The 27793-nt window shown below is 40.0% G+C and overlaps 1 protein-coding gene, 1 long non-coding RNA gene and 1 pseudogene across 3 annotated transcripts in view; 1 reads left to right on the top strand and 2 right to left on the bottom strand.

The window, feature by feature from the left end:
• Nucleotides 1-1966: 1966 nt before the first annotated feature.
• LOC125917627 (maternal embryonic leucine zipper kinase-like) lies at nt 1967-26315 on the bottom strand. Its single transcript, XM_049623773.1, has 8 exons — nt 26092-26315; nt 18932-19027; nt 16146-16231; nt 13845-13961; nt 10259-10402; nt 8523-8591; nt 6656-6748; nt 1967-2104 (listed from the first exon to the last, which is right to left on the bottom strand). Exons 2-8 carry the CDS (start codon nt 18987-18989, stop codon nt 1982-1984), a joined length of 690 nt encoding a protein of 229 aa, XP_049479730.1. The 5' UTR covers nt 18990-19027; nt 26092-26315; the 3' UTR covers nt 1967-1981.
• On the bottom strand, nt 8544-9433 carry LOC125917629 (interleukin-1 receptor-associated kinase 1-binding protein 1-like; annotated as a pseudogene).
• A 14-nt stretch (nt 26316-26329) lies between the features above and the next one.
• LOC125917628 (uncharacterized) overlaps nt 26330-27793 on the top strand; it is a 55711-nt gene continuing 54247 nt past the window's right edge. For both annotated transcript variants that reach the window (XR_007456246.1, XR_007456247.1), the window contains exon 1: nt 26330-26450. This is a non-coding gene — a long non-coding RNA (uncharacterized LOC125917628). The remainder of the gene's footprint in view (nt 26451-27793) is intronic.

Raw genomic sequence — 27793 nt, 5'->3', positions numbered from 1 at the left:
AATAATTGAAGAGGCCAACCTAATATTTTTCTAAAAAAGCATAACTGGAAAATTGTTGCTGAACTGCCCAAAGACCAGCCTCCTTCCCACTCTACTTCTGTTAAAGCAAGCTGAGGCTACGAAGCGATCCTAACACTACTCTCTCCCGTATCCTGCTGTTGACACAGTAGGGTGTGGCTCTCTGTAGTCAGAACTGTGGCCACAGTGAGCGAGTTCAGCCAAAGCAACAACTGCTACCCTGCGAAGCTTAGCGGGGGCTTCTTGAGAGGGGATGGGAGGAAATACAGGCTGTCTTGGCTACCCCACCCAGCCCCAGGAAGCTGGCCTCCAGCCTCCTGCCTCATCCATCTCTCCTTCCCAAGAAGAAGCATATGCACACAGTTCCCCAAAGCAGTGGTAACAGCTATGTCGACCTAACTTCCATTTGACTCTGCAGAATTAGAACTCCTAGCCTTCGAGGAGTTGAAACTACTACAATTCCATTTCTAATTTTGGCATAGATTTTAAAGGTTTTTCTGGGAGAAGGGGATATAGGAAATAACTATTAAGTAAATTTAAAAATTGAATATTGAACTCAGTGCCTTTAAACTTGTTCTATAGGGCAAGCAATGAGCCAACTGGGATTACCACTTTCAATTCAGTGTACTGTGTCCCCAAAATGCGAGTTGATTTAGGTAGTCTCCCTGCCTAAAGGGTGCTAGAGACCCAGTGGTCCAGCCACATAAAATATCCGACCATCTTCCCCCATGCTTCTCCTATCCTCTGTCTTTGCTCATACTGTCTACTCTACCAAACATGCTCTCTCCCACATCCCTTTCTGAAGCACTTCTACCCCTTATGAAAGCCTTGCTCAAACCTCACTTCCTCTAACATGTTCTCCCAAACCCCTCACCCATTCCTGTATCTCATTCATTTATATCTCTGTAATAATATGGCATCCCTGACCCTTTGTCCTTTTTAGATAACCTTGTATCTGTCTCCAACAAGAAATCAGGCCCTGGTGGACAATGAACAAGTTTCACAGATTCTTGTTCATGCCTTCCAGTATCTTATACAAAGAAGACCTTCAGGAAATATTTGTTCAACAGAACTGAATTCAAGTCACACACAGGGAAGTTGCCCTGTTGGTCTGATCCTGGTTTGCCAGGGATACAAAATGGTGTTCTTTCTTCCTCTTTACATATCTTCTTGTGTTAGCTTGCTTTGAATGTTAAATCTTTAAAATGAATTTTACTGTTTCCTTGGTATATATGGTTTTGAGAGGTTTTTTACATTGAATTTAAGTCACAAACATAAAATTCACCCTTTAAAAGTGTACAATTCAGTGATTTTTAGTTTTTATATTCATAAAGTTGTGCAATCATTACCACCATATAATTCCAGGATGTTCTCATCACCCCCAAAATAAACCCTGTATTCATTAAGGGTTACTCCCCACTGCCACTCCATCCCCAAGCCCCACAACCACAAATCTTTCTGTCTCTGATATATATGATTTTAACAAAGCCTACAGCACTCTTAACTATGGTTTTATTAAACCTTAAAGCCAAATGTTACCTTCAAAAAGAAGCAGTTTCTTATTTTATCAGAACCCAACAGAAAAATGTGATTTAACACAGTAACTTACTAAGGTATCATTTCAGGATACAAAGTAAAAACTGTTACCAGAAAAATCATCTTCCATGTTTGTGTTCCCATTTGTTTTTGTTCTGTTAAGCATTTTACTACAGAAGTATAATATACATACAGAACAGTATACGTATTGAGGGTCCACCATGGCAAGTTTTCAAAAATTGAATACACACACATAACCAACATCCAGATCAAGAAAGAACAGAATCCCCCTCCATACCCCTCTTCCAATCACTCCCCTCCTCCAAAGTGTAACCACCATCTTGACTTCTAACAGCATACATTACTTCTGCCTGTTTTTGCCTTATAAATAGAAGCAAATAGTTAACAGAACTGTTACAGTGAAATTCTATGCATGCCTTGTAACACTCACCGTAATCTTCTTGTACAAAGCCATGACATTATCATCATCGAATGGTAGAAAGCCACACATAAGTACATATAAGAGTATGCCCATACTCCAAACATCTGCCTGAGTGGGAGAAAGAAATAATTTTTTAAAAATTGAGAACATATTACAGACATATTAAGCGACAGTACACTTAACAGAATCTTCACAGAGCTGAAAAATGGTGCAGAGATCATCCAATTCAACCTGCTCGTTCTACAGACAAGGAACCTAAAGCCCAGAAAGGAAGGCTTGTTCAAAGTCACCCAGTCAATGGCAGGCCACCCAGGTAGGTCTCCCGACTTTTAGTTCAGTGCACTCTCTCCCAGTGTTGGACTGTAATGTTCAATAGAAAATAATCCCCAGTTGGCTGGGCTGGATTGGGTATGATAAGAAAGGAGATGAGGGGCGCCTGGGTGGCTCAGTTGGTTGAGCATCTGATTGGGCTCAGGTCATGAATCTGCAGTTCATGGGTTCAAGCCCCACGTCGGGCTCTGTGCTGACAGCTCAGAGCCTGGAGTCTGCTTCAGATTCTGTGTCTCTCTCTCTCTGTAACCTCCCCTACTCACCCTCTGTCTCTCTCTCTCTCTCTCTCAAAAGTGAATAAACGTTAAAAAAAAAAAATTAAAAAAAAAAAAAAAAGAAAGGAGATGAGGCCAGGTCTCTGATTCTGAAAGACAATTCTGTAGTGCTGTTGAGGGTTATATAAACATGCATGAGGATGTCAAAACAAGCCTTAAAATTTACTACTGATAACCTACAAATGTAACTAAGCTGTGCTGTAAATTCCTCTCTACGTAAAGAAAACTTAATAAAGTTCAACGATTGACTTCTCAAATATAGAAGCTAGAAATTAGCCTGCCAGCACAAACACCCCTACAAATCTCAAAATCCCAGAAAGGAGCTTAACCTTTGTATAAGATATCCATGTGTCCCGTGAGTCCTAAGCACGAACTACTAATTCAAGTGGTATTTGGCCTTAGTCAATAATGACACGGCTGCTGACTGAGGAGAAATCACAGCTCCCACTATCACTTGAGCCTTAGGAAAATTTTAAGAGGTAAAAAGAGCAGCATTTTTTTTTTAAGCCAGGAGGGGTAGGAAGAGGAGAGAAACAAGAGTTAAAATAACTCAAGCGGCATCACATCTAAGTAATACCTATACTAAGTAACCCAAATCTAATGCCTAGTCCTGTCTACCAAGTCACATCAAATTATTAAGATGCCCCAAGTGAATGATCTACTTTCAGGCAAACACCTCATTTTTTTCTTCCCAGTTACAGGAGGTCAGAAATTAACTATTTATGACTCAGAGATGTCAAATAATTGATCTATAAATTCAGCCTGGATAGTATGGCACCCTTGACCAGGGTGTTCAATTCAAAGCAAAAAGGCTGCACAGGAAATACTGGGCTAGCATGGCCTCATCAAATGCCACAAGAAGAGGTCAACAGAGAGGTTATATCTGAGGTTAAACAAAAAGATAAGGAAAGGAGCACCTGGGTGGCTCCGCTGGCTAAGCATCCAACTCTTGGTTTCAGCTCAGGTCATGATCTCATGAGACCATGAGATCAAGTCAGTGTAGGGGGGAGTCTGTGCTGACAGCATGGAGCCTGCTTGGGATTCTCTGTCTGTCTGTCTGTCTCTCTCTCTCTCTCTGCCCCTCCTTCTTTCTCTTTCTCTCTCTCAAAATAAATAAACTTTTAAAAAATTAAAATAAAAGCGGTTAAAAATGCTTTTAAACTTCTATTAAAAATTATTGGGGTGCCTGGCTGGCTCAGTTGGTAGAGCATGTGACTCTTGATCTCAGGGTCGTGGGTTTAAGCACCACATTGGGTGTGGAGCCTACTTAAAAAAAATTACCATATAATTTAGAAGAGAGAGAGAAAGAGAATGTACAGGTATGCAGTGAAGCCTCCCTCAGTTCAAATCTTGACCTGTTGTTTACCAGGTGTGTGACCTTGTGAAGGCAATTTCTGAGCCTCAGTTTCTTCAACTTCTTACTTTAATGAAATGAATAACAGTATTCACTCCAAAGGATTTTTGGATTTCATTTAAATGAAAATTATAAAAAGCATCTAGCATTGGGACGCCTGGATGGCTCCGTCAGTTAAGCATCTGACTCTTGATTTCGGCACAGGTCATGATCTCACAGTTTGTGGGTTCAAGCCCCATGTCAGCCTCTGCACTGACAGCACAGAACCTGCTTGAGACTCTCTCTCCCTCTCTCACTGCCCCTCCCCTGTGCACACACACGTTCTCTCCCAAAATAAACAAATGTTTGAAAAAAAAAAAGGAAAACAATTCTGACACATGCTACAACATGTATGAGTCTTGAGGATACTGTGTGAAGTGAAATAAGCCAGTCACTAAAAGACAAATATTGTAGGACTCCACGATATAAGGTACCTAGAGTAGTCAAATTCATATAGACAGAATATAGAAGGGTAGCTGCCAGTGGTGGGAGGAAGGAAGAATAGAATAATTATTTAATGGGTATAGAGTTGCATTTTGCAAAATGAAAAGAGCTCTGGAGATTGCACAATATAAAAGTGCCTATCACTATTTCTTTTTTTTTTTTTTTTTTTTTTTTTTTTTTTTGAGAGAGAGAGGGAGACAGAGCATCAGCAGGGGAGGGGCAGACAGAGAGAGGAAGACACAGAACCCAAAGCACATTCTGGGCTCTGAGCTGCCAGCACAGAGCCTGATGGGTCACTCAAACTCACCAACCATGAGATCATGACCTGAGCCGAAGTCAGGCACTTAACCGACTGAGCCACCCAGGTGCCCCTAAATGTGCCTAACACTATTGAACTGTACATTTAAAAATGGTTAAGATAGTTAAAAGAAAATTAAGATGGTAAATTTTATGTAATATGTATTTATACCACAACTGAACAATAAAAGGATCTAGCATGATTCCAGGACTATAATAAATGCTCAGCAAAAGTTTGTTCCTTTTCCTATGATGCACTGAGAAGGCCACAGTATCACCTTTGTGGTATTTCTGCCAAAAAGGCATAAGCTAAATCTAATCATAAGCATCAGATAAATTCAAATTGAGATACTTTCTACAAAATAAGTGGATTCCTCACAAATGTCAAGGTCAAGTAAGATAAAGGATAAGGAACTCTTCCAGATTAAAGAAGACCAAAGGATGGGGTGCCTGGGTGGCTCAGGCAGTTAAGCATCCGACTTGTCAGGTCGGACATGTCAGGTCATGATCTCATGGTTTGTGAGTTTGAGCCCCGTGTCAGGCTCTGTGCTGACAGCTCGGAGCCTGGAGCATGCTTTGGATTTCGTGTCTCCCTTTCTCTCTGTTCCTCCCCTGCTCACACTCTGTCTCTCTCTTCTTCAAAAATAATAAACATTCAAAAAAAAATTTTTTTTAATAAAATGAAAAAGCAGACCAAAGGAGCACAGCAACTAAATGCAATACGTGATCCTGAACTGAATCCTGGACTGGAGGGAAAATATAGCTAAGGACACTAGTGGTACAATTAACAGCACGTGACTATGAATTATGAATTAAATAAGTTGTATCAATGTTAAATCCCTGATTTTGATAACTATAGTGTAGGTATAAAAGAGAAAGCCCTTGCTTTTAGGAAATATATACATAGTATTTAATGATAAAGGGGAATAATGTCTAAAACTTATTCTTAATTGGTTAAGAAAAGAGTATGCATATATACAAACATAGAAAGAGAATGAAAAAGCAAACAGAATGAAAAAAAACGCCAACAACTGTGAATAGGACTAAATGTATACAGAAGTTCCTCATTCCATATTTGCAACTGTTCTATAAGTTTGAGATTATATCCACATCAAAAATCACCAAAAGAAGTCAGTTCCCATCTTCTCTTTTTACAATTAAGTAAGTGGGCATATGTCAAGGTTTCTCCAACATAACACTAGTTCCAAAAAAGATGCAGCACATAAAAAATGGACTCTGTAGGCAAGTAAAATCAAGGCCAGCTGCTATCTGTGATGCTCCCCTCCCAGAGGATCACATTGGATGAGAACATATTAAAGATCTAGAGATGTCCTGAACTAAAAAAATTATTCAATCCAGCATTTCCTGAGCTTTTGATAACTCAACTTTGTCTTATAATACTAATATTAGCAGTATTAGTACTCCACAGAACGGAAAGGACTGACGGGCTCGCAGTAGCTAATGGTAAGTAAAACAGGCAGTGCCCAGGCCTTCTGAGCCTGGGCCTCCTGCAAAGGACTGCTGGCCTCAGATAACTACCTGGCTATGAACAAAGTCCAAGTTTTCTCAGAGCTAACCAGGAAGCATCTCTGAAAACTGAGGCTGCAACTCTGGCCTTGTGCTCTACCTGGCTGGGCTAACCAGTCTAAACTACATATTGTTTTAACACGAAAGTAACCAAAACAAGGACACCAGAAATATACCTTTGCTTCATAAGTATAATATATATTATTATATTTATTGCAAGTTATTCATTTCATGTGTTACTTTAAGTCTTACTCTCTGAATAAACTGAACTCTTTGATTAACAAGATTATTTCTTACCTTATTGTAATATCCCCAGTGCACAATGACTGACTCACTACAGGTCACCAATAAATGTATATTGATTACATACTGAATTAATCAATGAATAATTACCTCCGATCCCAGGTATGATTTGCCTTGTATTAATTCAGGGGCTGCATAAGCAAGACTCCCACAACATGTCTGAAGATGGTAATCCTTGTTACCCTGCCAACAAGAAAAAATGAAATACTCCTTAATTACAGCCCTGAAGAAATTGAAACCTTGATAAACATTCCTTTGGCACAAGCAGAGAGAAACTAGATGAAGAATTATCTCAAAGAATGAGAGACTCTGTGCAGCCAACCCCATACTATGCTATATGCATGCAAACACGTGTAGTTTACTCTTCTCTGGATTTCCAATACCACTACAACCTGGCATGAACAAAATCTTCTTCCCCTTAGCTCAATCAAGTCAGGTTCATACTCTCCTAGACATCCATTCACAAAATAATCAGCTTAACAAACATCCAAGCACCCATGTCTGCCCACTCCCAAGTACTCAAAGAAAAAGGACTATTTCTTTTCTGGACTCTATCTCCAATATCAAATCTTTACAAATACAGAAAAGTTTCTCTTTCCTTAGAGGGAAGAGAGGAATCTGCTACATAGAACAGTGCCTTAGGAGTCTGTTTCCTAGACCCAGTCGTAACACAAATAAAAAACACCTGAACTTCCAGATCTGTGAAAATGAGAACCTGCTCGACATCCTCTGCTCTCGCACAGAAACATCAAGACATAATGAACATGATACGACTACCCAACATTTGTGTAGTCCTACAACTGGCAAATGACTTGTGAAACTGCGAAATTTCATTTACAACTGCAACAACGTGCCCAGAAGTGAACTTCTCAGCAGAAAGCAGAGGCAGTCCTCTCCCAGCCAAAGCTGCTTTCTCAGATGGTGTCTGTGTGGGTCGAATCTGTGGCAGCCATAAATAAAAGCTAATGGAGTCTGTCACAAACCTTCTCCACTGCCTCCTGTGGAGAACATGACTTAAACCAGTTTATCTGCTCAAAGTATGTTTTATCTTTATACGACTGCCGATCAAAAAAATGCCAGAGAGCATTTGGCTCCCAGACACAAGGCTCCACTGACAATCTCTGAAGAGCCAAGGGAAGGAGAGGAAAATCAGAAAGAATCAGACATTCAGCCTAAGGGGCAAAATCTGCTTCCCTTTGCATTTAGCTAATTCTGATTGGGGCAGGAAATAATCATGGGACTACAAAGGGCTAAGACAGGTCTGCAATTTCAACATTCCTAATGAGTGTAGACAGCTCATTTTAGAGGCTGTGAGTACCATCATTAGAGAACTCAGGAGGAAGCCTCCAATAGGCAGTCACACAGGAGCTCTGCAGACAGCGCAGCTGGAAAGTTCAAAGTCACCTCAAAGAGAAGGTACGCTGGAGAACGCCAGTAAACTGTGGGGTGCAAATTAAGGAAATATATACCCATATACATTTAATAGTGCATATGGACTTTTTCCTTCTTCTTTTATAAGGAAAGAGGATTGCCTCTCAAAACGTAACTATTAGTTATAGAACCATTTGGATAACAAAGAATAGATTTGCACTAAATTCCCAAAACTCCTATCTAAATGAACAAAAGCTTCACCTAGTGGCAACATACTCAAACTGCAAACACAGAATCAATTCAGAATTCATGTTGTAATGACCTCATGTCACCTCAGCACTGCAAATTCTCTCACAGCACATCCATGGGGGCTTCAGCAGGGCCAACCCTGGACCTAGAGCAGTGGTTCTCAATCTTGGCTACCTATTCGAATCATCTAGAGAACTTCTAAAGGGGATGCAATTTAACATTCTTCTCAATGGATGCAACCACGCTCAACAAAGGCTAAGTGGAAGCCAGTGCAAGATAATACCTTAAAAAGGTATATTTACAAAGGAAATAAATACATTTTTATTTCTGTACTTACCTTGGGTTTTGCACAGAGACCAAAGTCAATCAGTTTTAATTTATGATATTCATCAAACAACAAATTTTCCTGGGGAAACAAAGATATTTTCATAACTGTATATTGACTTCCTTATATCACATCCTACCTGTAGCCATTTCTAAAAACAGTTTCTAAATGAACAAGATTTTTTTTTCCACATATAAGACATTTATTTCCTGAGTATTTCCCATAGTAAGTTTTTAAAAATAGAAAGTAAACTTGAGTATTCTGTGGGACTTTATTCAAGGAGTGACACCTTTTGGGGGGGAAATACTTTATACATTATACAATATATATATATATATTCAGGACAAAAGCAAACATTATAAAAAGTACAAAAATAAAAAGATACAAACACAATATATTTTGGTTGGAATTTCAGAGATTTTTTTTCCTCTCTTTCCCTTTACCTCAACAGTTATGAATACTTCTGAAGCAGCATATATTGCTGCACTTTTGATTTTTGGTTGTACAGTTAATGAACTTGAGAGTCTGGATGACTGGGGATCATCTATTTGGCCTTCCCATTCTATTGTTTCTTCTTTGATGAATAAAGGTTTTCCTGAGGTTTGGCCAATAAGGTTACAGACGTCTTGAGCTTTGCACCACACGTTGGCAATAAGACAGGCCTGCCATCTTAGATATTCAACAGAAGCTGGAGGATGATGCAAATGGAACTGGCTGATGACAACAGAGCTATCTAGCTTTTCACTAACAAAGTTACAAATATTTTACACTTTTCCAAATTCAGTAAATGTAACGCAGACCTCTGCTTCCATAAAATAAGCACTTTCCACTCTTCTAAAGCCCTCTGTCACAGTTACATTCTCTGCCTGCAGGCCCTGCTGCTGGAGGCTCTGTGTGATGCAGTCCAGGCAGCAGCAAAACCAATAGATAAGATTTAAGATCGTTTATACCAAGCAGCCTGGGAACAACAGAATGAAAATCACTAAAAAAGAATGAAATGACAAGAAGTAAAGAAAGGGAAAGAGGAGGAATGGCGAGAACTATTCTGCTTCCCCTTGAGACACTTCGGCATAAACCATCCCCTCTGTGGTACCCTGAGATTCAACTACAAGCAAACACAATGTGTGCCAAACCAAAAGAATGAGCTCAAATCAGAGGGCTGTGTATAAACAGAGGCAAAAGGAAAGTAACATTGCCATGTTTTGTCAACCAATTCTAGATTCCTGGCCCTAATACCAAGTAACATAAAATCCATGTTCACTACCATCCATATTAGTCAGAGCCTGCAGACTTAAAAGTATTTGCATTTTTATTCTGTCCTTGAAAATTAGTGTCTGTTCATTCCATTGAACTATTCCTCTCTGAGATGTAATGGAATTAAAATTAAAGGAAGATGAGGTTAGGAAAAGAGTATTAAAGGGAAAATACTCTCAATGACAATATTCTCAAAGAAAACACTCAAAACTCTTCTTTCCTAGAGATAAAATCCTGAAGTTTATATTCCCCAGTTGATTACAAAGACATTCATAACGTCACCCACAACTGACATACAGAATATCAACAATTAGGTAGATCCAAAAAAGCCTACCGGCAATCAAAAGAAAAGAAAGAAAAGCGACACATTATGAGTGGAACAAAAAAAGAAGCAAAGCCAAGATAGACCCTAAACAGAAAGAACCTGTAGAACACTAGTAAAAACTGGTAAATGACGTTGAACTCTCAGGTGAGTGTCTGTGATAGTCACTTACCGGTTTGAGGTCCCTGTGAGCATAACCCTGGCTGTGCACGTAAGCAACTGCAGATACTATCTGACGGAAGACAACTCGGGTCTCCTCCTCGGATAGGCGATCCTGGGAAATTATGTAGTCAAACAGCTCTCCTCCGGGGCAATACTTCAATAACAACAGAGACATGCAGGTATGATTACTACTGACAAAAATCACTTCAGAGGAATTACAACAAAAAATTATACTTAACTCAGAGATATCTTTAATTCAACTTATAGGCAAGGGAACCAAGTGAAGAATAGTCAAAAATACACTGTCACGATCAAACAGGTCAACAATTACTCCAGGACACAGAACAACAGCTCTTGGTCTCAAGCAGTTTGATGACCAGTAAGTAGAAGTAGAACCAACTAACACTGTGATTTTTTTTTTAATGTTTATTTTATTTTTGAAAGAGAGAGAGCACATGCACACGCAGGCAGGGGAGGGGCAGAGAGAAGAAGACAGAGGATCCCAAGCGGGCTCTGCACTGGCAGCACAGAGCCCAAAATGGGGCTCAAACTCATGAACTGTGAGATCATGACCTGAACTAAAGTCAGATGCTTAACAGACTGAGCCACCCAGGCACCCCCTGACACTGTGATTTTTAAGTTCACTCAGGGTTTTATATTTTTATAGCAAAGTATTAAAACCCATTCTCATCTTAATGCACTCATATTTAGTGTAGTTCCCTAAAACAAAAACAATTTTAAAAAAGCACAATTTTTTAAAGATTTTTTTAAAGATTTTATTTTTAAGTAATCTCTATACCCAATGTAGGCCTCAAACTCACAACCCCAAGGTTAAGAGTCACATGCTCTACCACCTGAGCCAGCCAGGTGCACCCTAGAAGCAATTATTGCTTTTCCATCCTGAAGACCAGAGATTTTTAGTCTGTACCAGAAGGAGCCCAGTTCTACAGAGGTTCATAAGAAGCTACAGGAGAAGAGGTACCAGAATATTAAGTTCTAAGTTTTCTATCCTGTCTCAGAGCAACTCTACCTTTCTGTAAACTGGGGTTTCCCTTCAAGATTTCATTTCACCTTAGCAGTACCAATTAAAATCACAGATATCTATAGCTTTTGACCTCATAGTTCCACATTTAGAAAATGTTCCTACAGATATACTCTAATATCAAAAGCGATACTCTTTGGGAGTGCCTGGGTGGCTAAGTCGGTTGAGCGTCAGACTCTTGATTTCAACTCTGGTCATGATCCCAGGGTCATGGGATCAAGTCCTGTGTCAAGCTCCATGCTGAGTGTGGGGCCTGCCTGGGATTCTCTCTTTCTCTTTCTCTCTCCCCCCCCCCCCCCCCGTACCCCTCTCCTCTGCTCCTGCCCTCTAAAAATAAAACAAATCTTTAAAAAAGGATACACTTTCAAGATTACCCACTGCAGCAGTATTGTCTCGTAACAAAGCCTGGAAACAACCCAAATATGCTCACACTATTTAAATTCCATTATAAAATGGAATTCTATGCAGCCATAAAAAAAAAGGAAGCTCTTTACAAACTGATATGAAACAATCTCCAGTATTAAGTGAAAAAGCAAGATATAAAAGAGTATACATTGATACAGTGACTTGCAAAAAGCATTATGCTGAACAAAAGAAACCAAACACAAAAGAGTACAGACTGTATGATTCTATTTATATCAAGTTCTACAACAGGTAACACTAACCTATGGTGACCAAAATCAAATCATTGGTCATTGAGAAGTACAGTGGGCAGGTAGGGTTATAGGGATTAACTTCAAAGGGTCAGGAGAAAACTTTCGGGCATAATGGGTACGTTTTATCCCTAGGCTAGGGTGGGAAGTACATAGATGTCTACCTTTTTCAAACTGTATACCTAATGTGTGCATTTTAGCATATAAAAATTATACCTCAATTTTTTAAATGCTATCCAATAAGATTTATACAAACAGCCTACTTTATATACACAAATAAAGAAATGCAAAATGAAGTGAAACAAAAACATTAAAAACCTCTACAAATATACACAGATGGTCTCCAAGCTAAAATGTTAAGTGCATTAAAAAAAAAAACAAGGTACAGAATATTATAGTAGGCAACCACTTGTGTGACAGAAACTAATAAGCCACCTATATATATATAGGTGTGTGTATATTTCTATATATATGAAAACACACAGATGTACGTATTCACACACACCTAAAATACATGTAGGGATTTGTATGTAAGTACAGTTGACCTTTGAACAACACAGGGGTTGGCGGTGCTGACCATTCTCACAGTCAAAAATCTGCATGTAACTTTTTTTTAAATTTTAATTCCAGTATAGTTAACATATATGTTACATTGGTTTCAGATGTAGGATGTAGTGACTCAACAATTCCAAACATTACTCAGTGCTCATCAGGATACAGTACTCTTAATCTCTTTCATCTGTTTCACCCCACCCCCCCCCCCCCTCCCCCCACCTCCCATCTGGTAACCATCAGTTTTTCTCTGTAGTTAAGAGGGGCACCTGGGTGGTTCAGTCAGTTAAGTGTCTGACTCTTGATTTCAGCTCAGGCCATGATCTCACAGTTTGTGAGTTCAAGCCCTGCATCAAGCTCCATGCTGACAGTGCAGAGCCTGCTTGGGATTCTCTCTCTCCCTCTCTCTCTCTGCCCCTCCCTCACTTGTTCTTTCCTTCTCTCAAAATAAATAAATCTTTTTAAAAAGTGTTTTTTGGTTTGTCTCTTTTTTGTTCGTTTCTTAAATTCCACGAGCGAAATCATATGGTATTTGTCTTTCTCTGACTTATTTCACTTAGCATTATACTCTTTAGATCCATCCAGGTTGTAGCAAATGACAAGATTTCATTTTTTATGGCAGAATAATATTCCACAGTGTGTGTGCGCGTGTGGTGTATGTGTGTGTACATACACATACCATATATTCTTTTTCCATTCATCTATCAATGGACACTTGGGCTGCTTCCATAATTTGACTACTATAAATAATGCTGTAAAATAGGGGTGCATATATCTTTTTGAATTAGTGTTTTCATATTCTTACGGTAAGTACCCAATAGTGGAATTACTGGATCATATGGTAGTTCTATTTTTAAATTTTTTATATATGCATATAACTTTTGACTCCCTGAAATTTAACTATTAAAAGACTACTGTTGACAGGAAGCCTTACCAATAACATAAACAGTCAATTAATACATATTTTATATGTTACATGTATTATACACTATATTCTTATAATAAAGCAAGCTGGAAAAAAGAAACACATAAGGAAGACAAAATACATTTACAATACCATACTGAAAAAAATCTGTGTATAAGTGGACTCTTATAAACGAGGTTCCAGAGAGATCCTTTGGTCCCTCTTACCGTTAAGGACACAGCAAGAAGGTGCCAGCTATGGATCAGGAAGAAGGCCCTCACGTGACCATGCCAGACCCTTAATTTTGGAATTCCCAGCTTTCAGAACTATGAGAAATAAATTTCTGTTGTTCATAAGCTACTCAGTCTGTGATATTTGTTATAGCAGCCCAAGTGGACTAAGACAGAAACCAAATACCTTTCAGTCTCTAGACCATACTACTAACCTCAAGAACCATGAATATTTTGTTGGCTGTCTCCAGCACATGGTAGAGTTGACATATATGCTGATGTCTCAAGTTCTTCAAGGCCTCAATCTCCGTTTTGATCCGGGGCAAATCACTCTGTGACAAAACACAGTACATGAGCAATAAACCTATTTTGGAAGTGCTCCAAGCACCAATAACAAAAGCTTTAATACTGAGTAGCAAAAGCAACCAATAGCCAAATTGTTCAACAGCACAGAAAAATACAAAAAAATTATCTGTGTGTACATAAAGAAAGGCCTTGAGGGTTTTATGAAAGATAGTTTGATGTGGGTGAATAATACAATGTCCAGAAAAATCAAAACAGTCTCAGAACCCCTTAGGTTAGCATTCCAGGGGGATGCCTGGATGGCTCAGTCAGTTAAGCTTCCAACTCTTGATCCTGGCTCAGGTCATGATCTCTCAGTTTGTGAGATTAAGCCCTGATTTGGGCTCTGTGCTGGCAAGTGTGGGACCTACTTGGGATTCTCTCTTTCTTTCTCTCTGTTACCTCCCTGGCTTATGCGCACACACTCTGAAAATAAATGAATACATAAACTTAAAAAAAAATTGAAGGAGAGCCTGAATTGTCAGTTGACGGATTATTAGAAATAATTTCTGATTCGGTCACTGTATTTTGGCATATAATTTGGAAGTAGTTCAAAGAATTGAGGGACACTGCTGTACTAGAACTCCTCACATTCTCTCTGACTTATTTATTCATGTTAATCAACACTTACATCCTTAAAAATAAAAAATAAGAAAAAAATAAAAGTAAATAGATATGAACACTTGATGTTAAATTCTGTCTCGTTCCAACAAGGGAGTCCAAAAAAAAGTCCTATGTGTCTAACTAAAAAATCTTACTTTATTAAAATCTTCACTAAATTAAAAAATGTTACTTTTTATGTTTGATAATTACCAACATTTATAAAATGTTTGTGTTGTTTTACTCAGTGGTACACTACTAATAATTATAATGCTAACTCAATCCACAAGAAAAAAAATGTTTAACACTCAGATTTTTGGTTAGAGAAAAAAATAATTTTTTTACTGTTTTCTAATTTATCTTCAAAAAAAAGAAACAGTGGTGCCTAGGTTGCTCAGTCAGTTAGGTTAAGTGTCAGACTTCCGCTCAGGTCATGATCTCGCAGTATTTGGGTTTGAGCCCTGCATTAGGCTCTATGCTGACAGCTTGGAGCCTGGAGCCTGCTTCATATTCTGTCTCCCTGTCTGTCTGTCTGTCTCTCTCTCTCTGCCCCTTCCCTGCTCACACTGTCTCTCTCAAAGACAAATAACATTAAAAAAAAATTTTTTTTAAACAAAAAGAAGAAACAGCCACAGATACATACAAAGAGACTAGTAAATTCTCAGCAGGAGACCAAAACTAAGAAACCAAATGATATGAGCAACAATAAAAAAATTAGAAACAAAAGACCACTCAGGGTGACTTCAAACACTAGAAAGGGTTTAATAGGCCCAAAAGACCATCAAAAGAGACCCATCTTCCCTTAATATAAAAACAATAAACTTTATGTACATTAAAACCAAAACCACATATTGAATGAGCTGTTTCAGGAGGTAACAATCAGCCCAGTCCTGGAAACACCCATGTATATGAGCAAGAGGCTGATTACAAAAAGGACTTAATGATATAACTTCGAACGTCAATTTGAATAAAATTCTAGAACTCACAACTATCTATCATAAAAGAGATCAACACTTAGTAAGGGGATCGTGAGAAGGTACAGGAGATATTAATATCCAGAAACACCTGTAATACTATGAAACATCTGTAGGAAAATGGACTCCACAGACCAGATTATGTACCATGGCCTGGCATTAAAATTAAGGACATGGGGCGCCTGGGTGGCTCAGTCGGTTAAGCGGCCGACTTCGGCTCAGGTCATGATCTCGCGGTCTGTGAGTTCGAGCCCCGCGTCGGGCTCTGTGCTGACAGCTCAGAGCCTGGAGCCTGTTTCAGATTCTGTGTCTCCCTCTCTCTGACCCTCCCCCGTTCATGCTCTGTCTCTCTCTGTCTCAAAAATAAATAAACGTTAAAAAAAAAAAAAAATTTTTTTTTTTTTTAAATTAAGGACAAAGTAACCCCTTCGCCAGATTACTTTTTAAAACCAGAGATTTATACATAACTTGCAATCTAAAAAAGCCCAACAAGCTATAGAAAGATCATTCTAATGAAAGTAGTAACTAGAACATAGAGCAAATTCAGGTTTTAATTTACAAAACTGATCTATAGATATTTTTTAAATAATTTTAACTTACCCCTAGTGCATTTTTATCCATGATTTTTATAGCTACCATTTCTCCAGTGAGGATATGGCAGGCAAGTTTGACCTTTGCAAAGCCACCTAAGTATAGAAAAATGTGTTACGAAGAGATAAGCAAGAGTAACCTAAAATCATCATCAGAGCAACCTGAGGACTCAGGCACAAATACCTCTCCACATGCTTTTATTTTATTTTTTTTAAGATTTTATTTTTAAGTAATTTCTACACCCAACATGGGGCTCAAACTGAACCCGAGATCAAAAGTTGCATGCTCTGAGCCAGCCAAGTGCCCCTCCATATACTTCTAAAAAGCTCTATCAATCCATATTTTCCTGGAAGTTTGTGGCTCTTTCTTCCTGTCGTTTCCAAAGCACTAGCCATGACTTTAACCTCTCCTCATCCGATGTCTAGCTGAAGATTTTTACCATGATAGAATCTTTAACTTTGTAATGAAGAAGTAGGAAAACAGAATTCACTGTTTAGAAATTTGCTTTACAAGTAACATTGCAAATAAATTTGCTTTATAATTAAAACTGCTACAACACAATATAAAGTTGTTGAGATAAAAGACAATGAGAAACATCTACTGTTTTAAAACTGGATCAGGGGGCGCCTGGGTGGCTCAGTCGGTTAAGCCTCCGACTTCAGCTCAGGTCACGATCTCATGGTCCGTGAGTTCGAGCCCCGCATCGGGCTCTGGGCTGATGGCTCAGAGCCTGGAGCCTGCTTCCTATTCTGTGTCTCCCTCTCTCTCTGACCCTCCCCCGTTCATGCTCTGTCTCTCTCTGTCTCAAAAATTAAAAAAAGTTAAAAAAAACTGGATCAGGGGCGCCTGGGTGGCTTGGTCGGGTTAAACGTCCGACTTTGGCTCAGGTCATGATCTCACAGTCTGTGAGTTCGAGCCCCGTGTCGGGCTCTGTGCTGACAGCTCAGAGCCTGGAGCCTGTTTCAGATTCTGTGTCCCCCTCTCTCTCTGCCCCTCCCCTGTTCACGCTCTGTCTCTCTCTGTCTCAAAAATAAACATTAAAAACAAAAATTAAAAAATAAATAAATAAAACTGAATCAAAAGGATATGATTTTTCAAAACTGGATCAAATGCTAGATAAATGTCTACACTTTGGTATCTAAAACAAACTGCCAATTTCATATTTTGAAAAAGAAGCTCCTGGGGCACCCAGGCAGCTCAGTCAGTTAAGCATCTGACTTTGGCTCAGGTCATGATTTCACAGTTTGTGAGTTCAAGCCCCATGTTGGGCTCTCTGCTGTCAGCATAGAGCCTGCTTCATATCCTCTGACCCCCTCTCTCTGCCCCTCGCCCCCCTCTCAAAAATAAATAAACATTAAAAATAAATAAATAAAAAGAAGCTCTGGAGGTCCCTGCTATGGTCTTCCCCATCTCAGTAAATGGCAACTCAACATTTTCCAAAAACCTGGAAGCCATCCTTAGCCCTTCTCTTTTGTATCCCACTACATACCCAACCCATTAACAAATCCCACTGGCTCTGTCTTCAAAATACATCAGTCGTTACCTTGAGGGAAAACAGACAGGTATTGACTAGAAATCTGTCTTGATCGGAGCATGGAACATATAGGTGGACGTGTTTGTAAAACTCCATCAAGTGGCGCCTGAGTGGCTCTGTTGGTTAAGCATCCAACTCTGATTTTGGCTCAGGTCATGATGCCACGATTTGTGAGACTGAGTCCCCCAGCACAGAGCCTGCTTGGGATTCTCTCTCTCCCTCTCTTTCTCCCCTCCCCTGTGCGCACACGCACATGGTCTCTCACTCTCTCTCTCTCAAAATAAACAAACATTAAAAAAAAAAACTCCAGGGGCGCCTGGGTGGCTCAGTCGGTTAAGCGTCCGACTTCGGCTCAGGTCACGATCTCGCGGTCCGTGAGTTCGAGCCCCGCGTTGGGCTCTGTGCTGACTGCTCAGAGCCTGGAGCCTGTTTCAGATTCTGTGTCTCCCTCTCTCTCTGACCCTCCCCCGTTCATGCTCTGTTTCTCTCTGTCTCAAAAATAAATAAAGGTTAAAAAAAAAATTAAAAAAAAAAAAAACTCCATCAAGACTAATGCACTTTGCATATTTTACCGTTATACTTCAACAAATTAAAACACATATACGTACAGAATCACACCCCTTTCACTACTTTCACTGCTATCACCCTCATCCAAGTCACCATATTCTCTACCATCACTCACCTGAATTAATGCAATAATCTCTTAACATATCTCTGCTTCTACCCCTGCCTTTCCCAACTAATCTTTTCACAGCCAAGCAGCTAGAGTGACCCTTAAAAACAAAGGTCAGGGGTGCCTGGTTGGCTCAGTTGGTTAAGCGTCTGACTTTGGCTCACATCATGATCTCACACTCCATGAGTTCGAGCCCTGCATCGGGCTCTGTGCTGATAGCTCAGAGCCTAGAGCCTGCTTTGGCTTCTGTGTCTCCCTCTCTCTCTGCCCCTCCCTCACTCACACTGTCTCTGTCTCAAAAATAAAATTAAAACATAAAAATTTTTTTAAAAAAAGAAAAAAGCAGAAACAAAGGTCAGATAGATCATTCCTTGGCTCAAAACTCTCCAGTGATTTTTATTCTAAATAAAATGACCTACGAGGGCCCTGCTACTATTCTCCTCTCTTGCTCTACTTTTTCTTTCTAAAGTAAGTTGAAGAATTTTAAAACTACACAGGTTAAACTGAAAAGCTCATGACTGCCCAAATGCACTATTATTCTCAAATAGTTGATCTGTCCTCTGCCTCCAGGAAAAAAAAAAAGATTACCTGTCCCAACAGTTTCATATAATTCATAGTATTTGAGAAGTTCATCATAATCTTTCATAGTCCTCCTGGAAGTTTCTACAAAATTACAAAAGGAACCTGTAAGACAGAAATAGTACATGACCAAAAAAGGAACTACTATGAGATTACCTTATAAGTGCAAATATAAATAAGTCTTAGGCATATAAATGATACCAAAAAAAACCTGATTTACTATATGGTAAAAAACAAACAAACAAACAAACAAACAAAAAACCTGGATTCCTATCTCATACTACACATAAAAATCAATTCTAGATCAAGCAAAGACTTATATATGCAAGATAAATTTTAAAAAATTTTTAAAGAATATTGTCATGATTTCAGGACAGAAGAGAATCTTTTAAACAAAGTGTTAATCGTAAAAAAAAATAAATGTTAAAATTAAGAACTTTTGCCCATCTAAAGACATCCTTAAAAAAAAAGAAAATCATAAATGTGAGAAAATATTTGTAACACTTATAAACAATGGGTTTTTATCCAGAACATACTATATACAATATAGAAGGCAACCCAAAAGAAAAAATAAGCAAATGAAATAAAAAGCATTTCATAAAGAAACACAAAGGACCAATAAAAACATGAAAAAACATTCAATTTTATTAGTTATCAGGGAAATGCAAATTAAGATTCCAATGATATACAATTTAAAAAATATATGAGATACATATTTTATTGCTATGCTCAACTTATGTGTGTTACATATACAGTTGATCCTCGAACAATGAAGGGGTAAAGGGCACCAACTCCCTTGCAGAGTTGAAAATCCACATATAACTTTTGACTACCCTAAAACTTAACTACGAACAGCCTACTGTTGACAGGAAGCCCTATCAATAACATAGTTAATTAGCACATATTTTGTATTTCATATGCATTATATACTATACTCTCACAATAAAGTAGGCTAGAAAAAAGAAAATTTATTAAGAAAATCATAAGGGGCATGTGGGTGGCTTAGTCAGTGAAGTGTCCAACTCTTGATTTTGGCTCAGGTCATGATCTCAAGGTTCATGGGATCAAGCCCCATGTGGAGCTCTGTGCTCTGTGTAGAGCACAGAGCCTGCATGAGATTCATTCATTCTCTCTCTCTCTCTCTCTCTCCCCCACCTCCTGCTCACATGCACTCTCTCTCTCTCAAAATAAATAAATAAACTTAAAAAAAAAAAAAAGAAAATCATAGGGAAGAGAAAATACATTTACAGTATTGTACCCTATTTACCAAAAAAAATCCATGTATAAGTGGATTCACAAATTTCAAAATCATGTTGTTCAGGGTCAGCTATACTTTCAAGAATGTAACAAAAAATATATAAAAATTAGTTGTAAAAACGTCTTTGGTAGATATTGTTTGATTGATTGTTTGGTAGAATTGATTGATTGTTGAAAATAAGGTAGAATTTAAAAAAAAAAAACAAGGACAAGTAGGGCCCTATTGTGTACATGACTGCATAAGGTCACACTCTTATCAGCTTTGTCTTATTTGTGGAAGATATGCTCTTAGTTGGTTTTAACTAGAGATTAGCAGTATCTGACAGAAGTGCTACTGCAATCAGACTGTCAACCCTGAATTTTTGTTTATTCATTTATCATACAGATGTGTTTACTGAGCACCTACACTGTGCCAGACCTGCGCTTTGCACTAAGCCTTAAAATGCAGAAGGAAAGAAAGGTGGTTCCTGCCCTCATGAATCTCACATTCTAGTGGAAAAGACAGTAAGCAAATAATTAAAATTTGTCATAAATACTGGGAAAGAAATAAGCAACAATGGTGAGAATGGGTTGCTGAGATGGTAATATTTAAGTCAAGATTCGATTCAAAGGATGAAAAGTGAGAAAAAGAAAATCAGCCCTCAGGCAATCAAATTGGAGGTGGTTAAAATAATAATCCTTTCTTACATTGATTGCTGTTTTCTCATCCATGACATCCTCCCACCTCTTGCTTCCTAAGATACCCACGTGCTGAAATGCCCCAGCTCTTTGACAGTATCCATTCTAAAACGGGTTCTTGTTTCCCTAATCCTTTCTTAAAATCACCACCATAAACTCAGATCCTAGAAGGCCCTTCTCAATCCCTAGTAAGTATGGTTTCTCTTGCTGCAGCAAGCTTACTACACCTAATATTTTTTACTACAGATGTGTTCTTAGTGGTTTTTGGTCGACAGACTTTAACAGGAGTCATTAGCCCAAAAAGAATGAGAAGATGAGCACTGGGAAAAGAGGGAATTTTAGGTGCAAAGATTCCAGGGAAAAAAAAAAAAAGCTGACATGTACTGAACTGAAACTGCTTTTAGAGGTCCCAGCAAATGGAAATGCAGATTTGGAGCAGGGACAATGGGTTAGCCACATGAAAAAAAAAGAATACTGGATCTCTCTCTCACACCACACACAAAATCAGTTACAGTTAGTATAAAGACTTAAAAGTGAAAGACAAATCTTTAAAATGCAGACAGCTAAGGTCTTGCCCACACCAGACCTATATCTAGGAGTGGGAAAAGGCAGAAAGAAACGGAAAAGTAAGAATTAAAAGAATACCGTTTCATAGAAGCCAAGAAGGAAGAAAAAGGTAAAACAGTAAAAGATAATTTCTAGGAAGCAGATTTCTAAAATTTTCTAAAAGTGCACATTTATATATAGGTCAAGTCCTAGGACATGAGTTTTGGTGTTGCAAAGTGGAGCTTTCATTATGAGTAGACATGGGGTAAAAGATCTCTGAACCTACAGAGAAATGGTTTCTTTAAGGGACTCTCCTTTCCAGAGGGTGGTATGGAAGGACAGGACTAGGGATTTCACCTTGGGAGGAGATGCCCTGACACCCCTTAGAAAGCCAAGCAGGAATCAGAAGGCCCAGGAAAGCAGAGATCACTGAGTCAGGCACAAAGAATGTCCCATCTAGGCCAGCACAGCACACCAGGACTCTAAAGTTCACAAAGGGGTTTGAAGCCAATGCCCAGCTAGAGATGAAATCCTCCCTTTGCCTGGCCTCACCCCTATGCACAAATCTCCCTTGGTGACCTAGCAGTGGAGTAGCTGTGACAGAATAGGGTTCAGGATCCTCAGACCCATTCTCGCTAACATTTCAAAAAATTAAGTGAGTACATGCATATCCAACTGGGACTTGCGAAGCAAGTTCCACCTGGAAACTTCATTACTGCCTCTCAGTAGTGGACACCTGGTATTGGCGCTCATTTCTAGAACCAGATAGTCTCCCTTCACTGACAGGCAGACCTCTAGCAAGCCACCGAAGGCTCAGATTGATGGGTGGCCAGCACCATGTTCACTACCTTCACATTCTCTGTTCTTCATCCTGTCTCACCCAGAGCTGAGTGGCCAGCATGTTACTAAGCCTTAATAATGGTCATGACTTTGGAAGATCTAGAATGCACGTTCAACCTCAGAAGTGTGGTAAGTTTATAAAAGAAAAGGAGAGGGGTGATTGGGTGGCTCATTTGGTTGAGCGTCCAACTTCAGCTCAGGTCATGATCTCCCGGTTGCCAAGTTCGAGCCCCATGTCCCGCATTGGGCTCTGTGCTGACAGCTCAGAGCCTGGAGCCTGCTTTGGATTCTGTGTGTGTGTCTCTCTCTCTGCCCCTCCCCCGCTCATGCTCGCTTGCTGTCTGTCTCAAAAATAAAATAAACATTAAAAAAAAATTTTAGATGGGGCGCCTGGGTGGCTCAGTCGGTTGGGCGTCCGACTTCAGCTCAGGTCAGGATCTCGCGGTCCGTGAGTTCGAGCCCCGCATCGGGCTCTGGGCTGATGGCTCAGAGCCTGGAGCCTGCTTCCAATTCTGTGTCTCCCTCTCTCTCTGACCCTCCCCCGTTCATGCTCTGTCTCTCTCTGTCTCAAAAATAAATTTAAAAAAGTTAAAAAAAAAAAATTTAAAAAAAAATTTTAGAAAAGGAGGTCCTTAACACAGTGAGGATAGGCATCTTCTTAAATCAAAGTAGAGAAAAAACTGAATGAAATAATCAAAAAAAGCCCAGGAGCCTCAAAGGATATTTTTTCAAAGATCCTTTTAAATCTCCTTTTAAAATGCATAAAGCACTCTGATTCCATGAATCATTTTACTTAGAGATAAAAGATAAATTATGGTCAGTGAGTAAAAAGCCTTCAAAAATTTGGTCAGTGAACAAAACGCTATAGCAGAAGCTCTGGAAAGGAAATTCAAACTCAAGAAAAAACATCAGCCTTAAAAAAAAAAATAGTTTTAATTTCAATGTCAAAGCTATTATAGCAAGAAAGATAAAGATCATGGGCAAAAGACATTCTGATCCAATAAAGAGTAGCCATTTCCTAGGAAGAGACGGCACTGGACCAACTTAATAAGCAGACTGAATTTTTAATCTAGCTGAACCTGCATGAATGGGGTAGGGCAACAGAAGAAGCAGTCAGGCCACAGTAAAGTTGGGGATATACAAAGGAACTTTTTTTTAGTTTATTTATTCATTTTGAGAGAGAGACAGAGAGCACAAGCAGGGGAGGGGCAGAGATTAAGAGAGACAGAATCCCAGCAGGCTCTGCACCATTAGCAGAGAGCCAGGCTCAAACTCACAAACCACAAGATCATGGCCTGAGCTGAGATCAAGAGTCAAAGCCACCCAGGTGCCCCCACAATGGAACAGTTCTTCCACTGGAGTGGCAAGTTACTTCAGGCAAGGAGATATCACAGTGATCATATTTATTCTCACTGGCACCTAAGGCACAGGATAAAATATATCCTTAACAGCAGTACAAATTAAGAAATCTTTTAAAGAGTATTTGTCAGTGGGGCAAAGATGGGAATGAAGTGGAACCACCCCAAAAAGGCAGGAAACATAGGAACTAAGAAATTTCAAAACAGGCAACAACAGCAGTAAAGGTATAGTCAACATAAAAAAATCTTTGGGCTCCTGGGGTGCCTGGACTGGCTCGGTCAGTAAAGCATGCGACTCCTGATCTCACAGTTGTGAATCTGAGCCCCACAGTGGGTGTAGAGATTACTTAAAAATAAAATCTTTAAAAAAAAAAAGAAAGGAAAGAAAAAGAAAGGAAATCTTTGGGATCTTCATGAGGGAGAGGACAAAGAGCAGATTAGAAATGGGGGAAGGTCAGGTTATAAATCTGTTTACAAAGTTGCCTGCTATAAAAGTAGACAATCAGGTTCATTAGAGAGCAAAGCCCAACTAATACTGGGTATTGAGAACACATGGGTTAAAGAGGAAACACAAAGAGACATTTCAAAGCCTAAAGACAAAGAAATGGAAATGGGCAAAAGCTTCACAAAGTATAAGAATCCTACTTGCCACCACTGCCCATATCTAAATTCCATATAAAGGACTGGGCGATTCCAATTGCCATGCTCAAAAGGAGAAAATCATTTGTATGATGTTGAAAGGCACATCCCCCGATGAGGAATATAAGAATTCACCATTAACTTTTAATAGATTTCTCCCAAGTGAGTTTTGAACTTCCAGGTCATGGCCTCGAGTCAACTAGCAGAGATCAACTTGTGCCAATTTAAGATGGAACCACGCACCTTCTCTTTCTCTTTCCTTTTTATCTACTCCCCCCACCCTCCTATTACACCATGCTTTTGGATGAGTAATACAAACGTGGGCCTAAATTATATCTACTGAATCCAGGGATCATCATTTTGGCTGCTTTTGGAAGAAAACTGGTGTTTGCGTTGCAAACTGCTTTAATGACAACAGATTTTACTTGGTTTTTAAATTTTGTGGATGTGGAGCTGGTTGCAAATATTCTTAAGTGCCCTGTTTATCCTCAAAAGTTTGGAAATATACAACACAAGAAGAACAGGGCTGGAGGAACCCAATTCTGTAGCTGCTTAAAGGAGATGTATGATCAATGTGGAAGGCAGCCTCTCACCTGTGGATAATGAAGAAAACTAGACTCCAATCAGTTACCTGAACGTCCTCTGAGTGTGACTAAATAGAAGAACTGGGGGCATAAGCAATTGGGATGTTGCACTTCCCTGAGGAAACAAGCACTGCTTAGATAATAGGTTTATTATTAAATTTTATAGAAGAGCAACAAATTAGGGGCAATTTCCTACTAATAGTATTATTTGGGCTATGCTATTACTTGCTGGGTAATACGTTTACTTCATCTATGAGCTTGGTAAGATACTGATGCTGAAGATCTTTCAAATGAGAAGTAGAATACCGAACAGCTTATAATGTGGCCTTGTAATTGATACATTTAACATCCTGTCTTGCTCCCTTGCATTGGCTTCTGAGAGCACCAACGAAGAGGCGTTCATTCCTAAAGACGTTCAGGGACTCATTTGCCCATCTGGTGGGTCCACAGTAGATACGGAGGAAAGATAGATCCACTGGTGAAACAAGCCCGTGAGGGTATAGTAAAGGAGTTTCTGATTTCTCCCAAACAACATAGTAAACAGAAACCAAAATATGAACAAAAAAGGGAAAACTGGCTTCTAAGCAAAACTCCAGGTACCTCTGAAACCCACCGCCACTTTACCCCGTTTCACCACCAAAGAGAAATACCAAAGGTAAAGCTCAAGTACGATTATTCACCCAAGGTGCTTGCTTGGGACGCTCGCCTCTAGTTGTTTCCCTTTTCCCCACCGGTTTCTTGGTGGTGCTGCTCCTTTTACTGCTTTGGCAGTCAGGGCATAACCCTTTTTGCGCGAGCCTCTTAAGCCACTACTTTGGGAAGGCGAAGGAAGAGGAAGGATTTGGACTCTGAAAAGGGGGTGGTAACACACAACACATTTCCTTTTGAACTGCACTGCCCCAGTAAACTGGGTTGTACGAACAGAATTAATTTGGAACCCTTCCTTCAACTTCTTTTCGCGGAGACAGGGTCACGGAAACGTGGCAGGCATGGAAATTCACAACTCTCGCAGTCTCCTCAGCGGCAAACGCTTTGCCTGCACCTCAGTAACCCTGAGGTAGGTAGGATCATTATCCCCACTCACAAAGGAGAAAACTGGGGCGTCGGAAAGGCTGACTATATCAACCGGGAAGTGGGTTCGCAAGTGAGGTTCCGGGGAAATTCTCCAGTCTCCGGAGAGCCAAGAACAAGCCAGGCTCGCGCCGCCACTCCCCCACGCCGCGCATAGCTCCGACCCTGGCCCTCATCTACGGCGGGAGACACTGACCTGAGGGGCAGAGGGGTGGAGAGCCGGGGGGGCGGGGCCGGGTGGAAGCACACAGGAGGCGGCCAGCAGTCCCGAGCGAAGCAGCGAGCGCCCAGAGCCCCTGGTAAGCTTTGGAATCGTCTAGTTCTGGCCGCTTCCGCCCGCCAAGGAAATCAAAACTCCCGGGCCGGAAGGGGCGGGGCGGGGCGCGGCGGGGGCGCGCGCGGCTCCGGGAGCGGGTGAGGCGGGGACGCGCGGGCGCGCTCTAACCGGGACCGGAAGGGCTGGGCAGGGAACCGGGCGGCCAGTTTTTCTCCGGCTAGGCGAGGCTCTGTGACGTGACGTCTTGGTCTTCAGACGGGGTACGCCTTCACCGGAGGGTATGTAAAGAGTCTGCAGGGGGCGTGGACGTGCAAAGTTTCCACATAATTCTACCTTCTTACGCCCTGCTTCCTAAAATTGATCTGCAGAGAAGTCGCTGGTCTTAATGGTTATCATTTCGTCCTCCCCTTGCCTAGTGGCCCTTCTCTCACCCATCAAATACTAGTATACTCTCACCTCTCCAAATCACACTAAAATGTATTGCCACCAGGTGTAAAACCCTCAGGGGCCAAATTAATTGTCCTTTAAGTTATTATGGGTCCCAAAATCACTAACCCAGCATCACACTGGAAATCTTTCTTAATACAGTTCACTATCTGGTCATTATTTATGTGATTTTCATTGCTGTGTGAATTACAATGGTAATGGTAACTCTATCTGGAAGAAAAAATTAAAAATATAGCCACAGGAAAGAACATTAAGTATAAATTCGCATAGGGATGCCTGGGTGGCTCGGTGGGTTAAGCGTCCGACTTCGGCTCAGGTCATGATCTCACAGTCCGTGAGTTCGAGCCCCGCGTCGGGCTCTGTGCTGATGGCTCAAAGCCTGGAGCCTGTTTCAGATTCTGTGTTTCCCTCTCTCTCTGCCCCTCCCCTGTTCATGCTCTGTCTCTCTCTGTCTCAAAGATAAATAAACGTTAAAAAAAATTAAAAAAAAAAAAATTCCCATATGCATTTTTAAAAAAAAATTTTAATGTTTATTTTTGAGAGAGAGAGAGGACAGAGTGTGAGTGGGGGAGGGGCAGAGAGAGAGGGAGACACAGAATCCAAAGCAGCCTCCAGGCTCAGCTGTCAGCACAGAGCCCAGCGCTGGGCTTGAGCTCGGGAACTGTGAGATCATGACCTGAGCCGAAGTCTGCTGCTTAACTGACTAAGCCACCCAGGTGCCCCTGCATATGTATTTTTAAAATAGACCTGACTTTTAGAGCAGTTTTAGGTTCACAGGAAATTTGAGGGGCTCCTAAACACCTGCTCCCACGCATGCATAGCCACCCCCATTATTAATATCCCTCATCAAATCACCAAAGTGGTACATTTGTTCCAACTGATGAACCTACATTGACACCCAAAGACCATAGTTCATATCAGGGTTCCCTCTTGGTGTGTACATTTTATGAGTTTAGACAAATGTATAATGACATGTATCCACCATTATAGTATCATACAGAGTAGTTTCACTGCCCTAAAAATTCTCTGCTCTACCTGCCTATATATAATATATATGTGTACAATATACAACATATATTGTATATATGATATATATTATTTTACTTATATTGTATATGCCTATTTTACTTCATTGTGGTAACATATATACAATATATATGTGTACAATATATAT

This window comes from Panthera uncia, unplaced genomic scaffold (genome assembly GCF_023721935.1).
Source record: "Panthera uncia isolate 11264 unplaced genomic scaffold, Puncia_PCG_1.0 HiC_scaffold_211, whole genome shotgun sequence".
NCBI classification, from domain to species: domain Eukaryota; kingdom Metazoa; phylum Chordata; class Mammalia; order Carnivora; family Felidae; genus Panthera; species Panthera uncia.
Note: the sequence above shows the minus strand (reverse complement) of the source record. Positions and strands in the feature narration are given on the sequence as shown.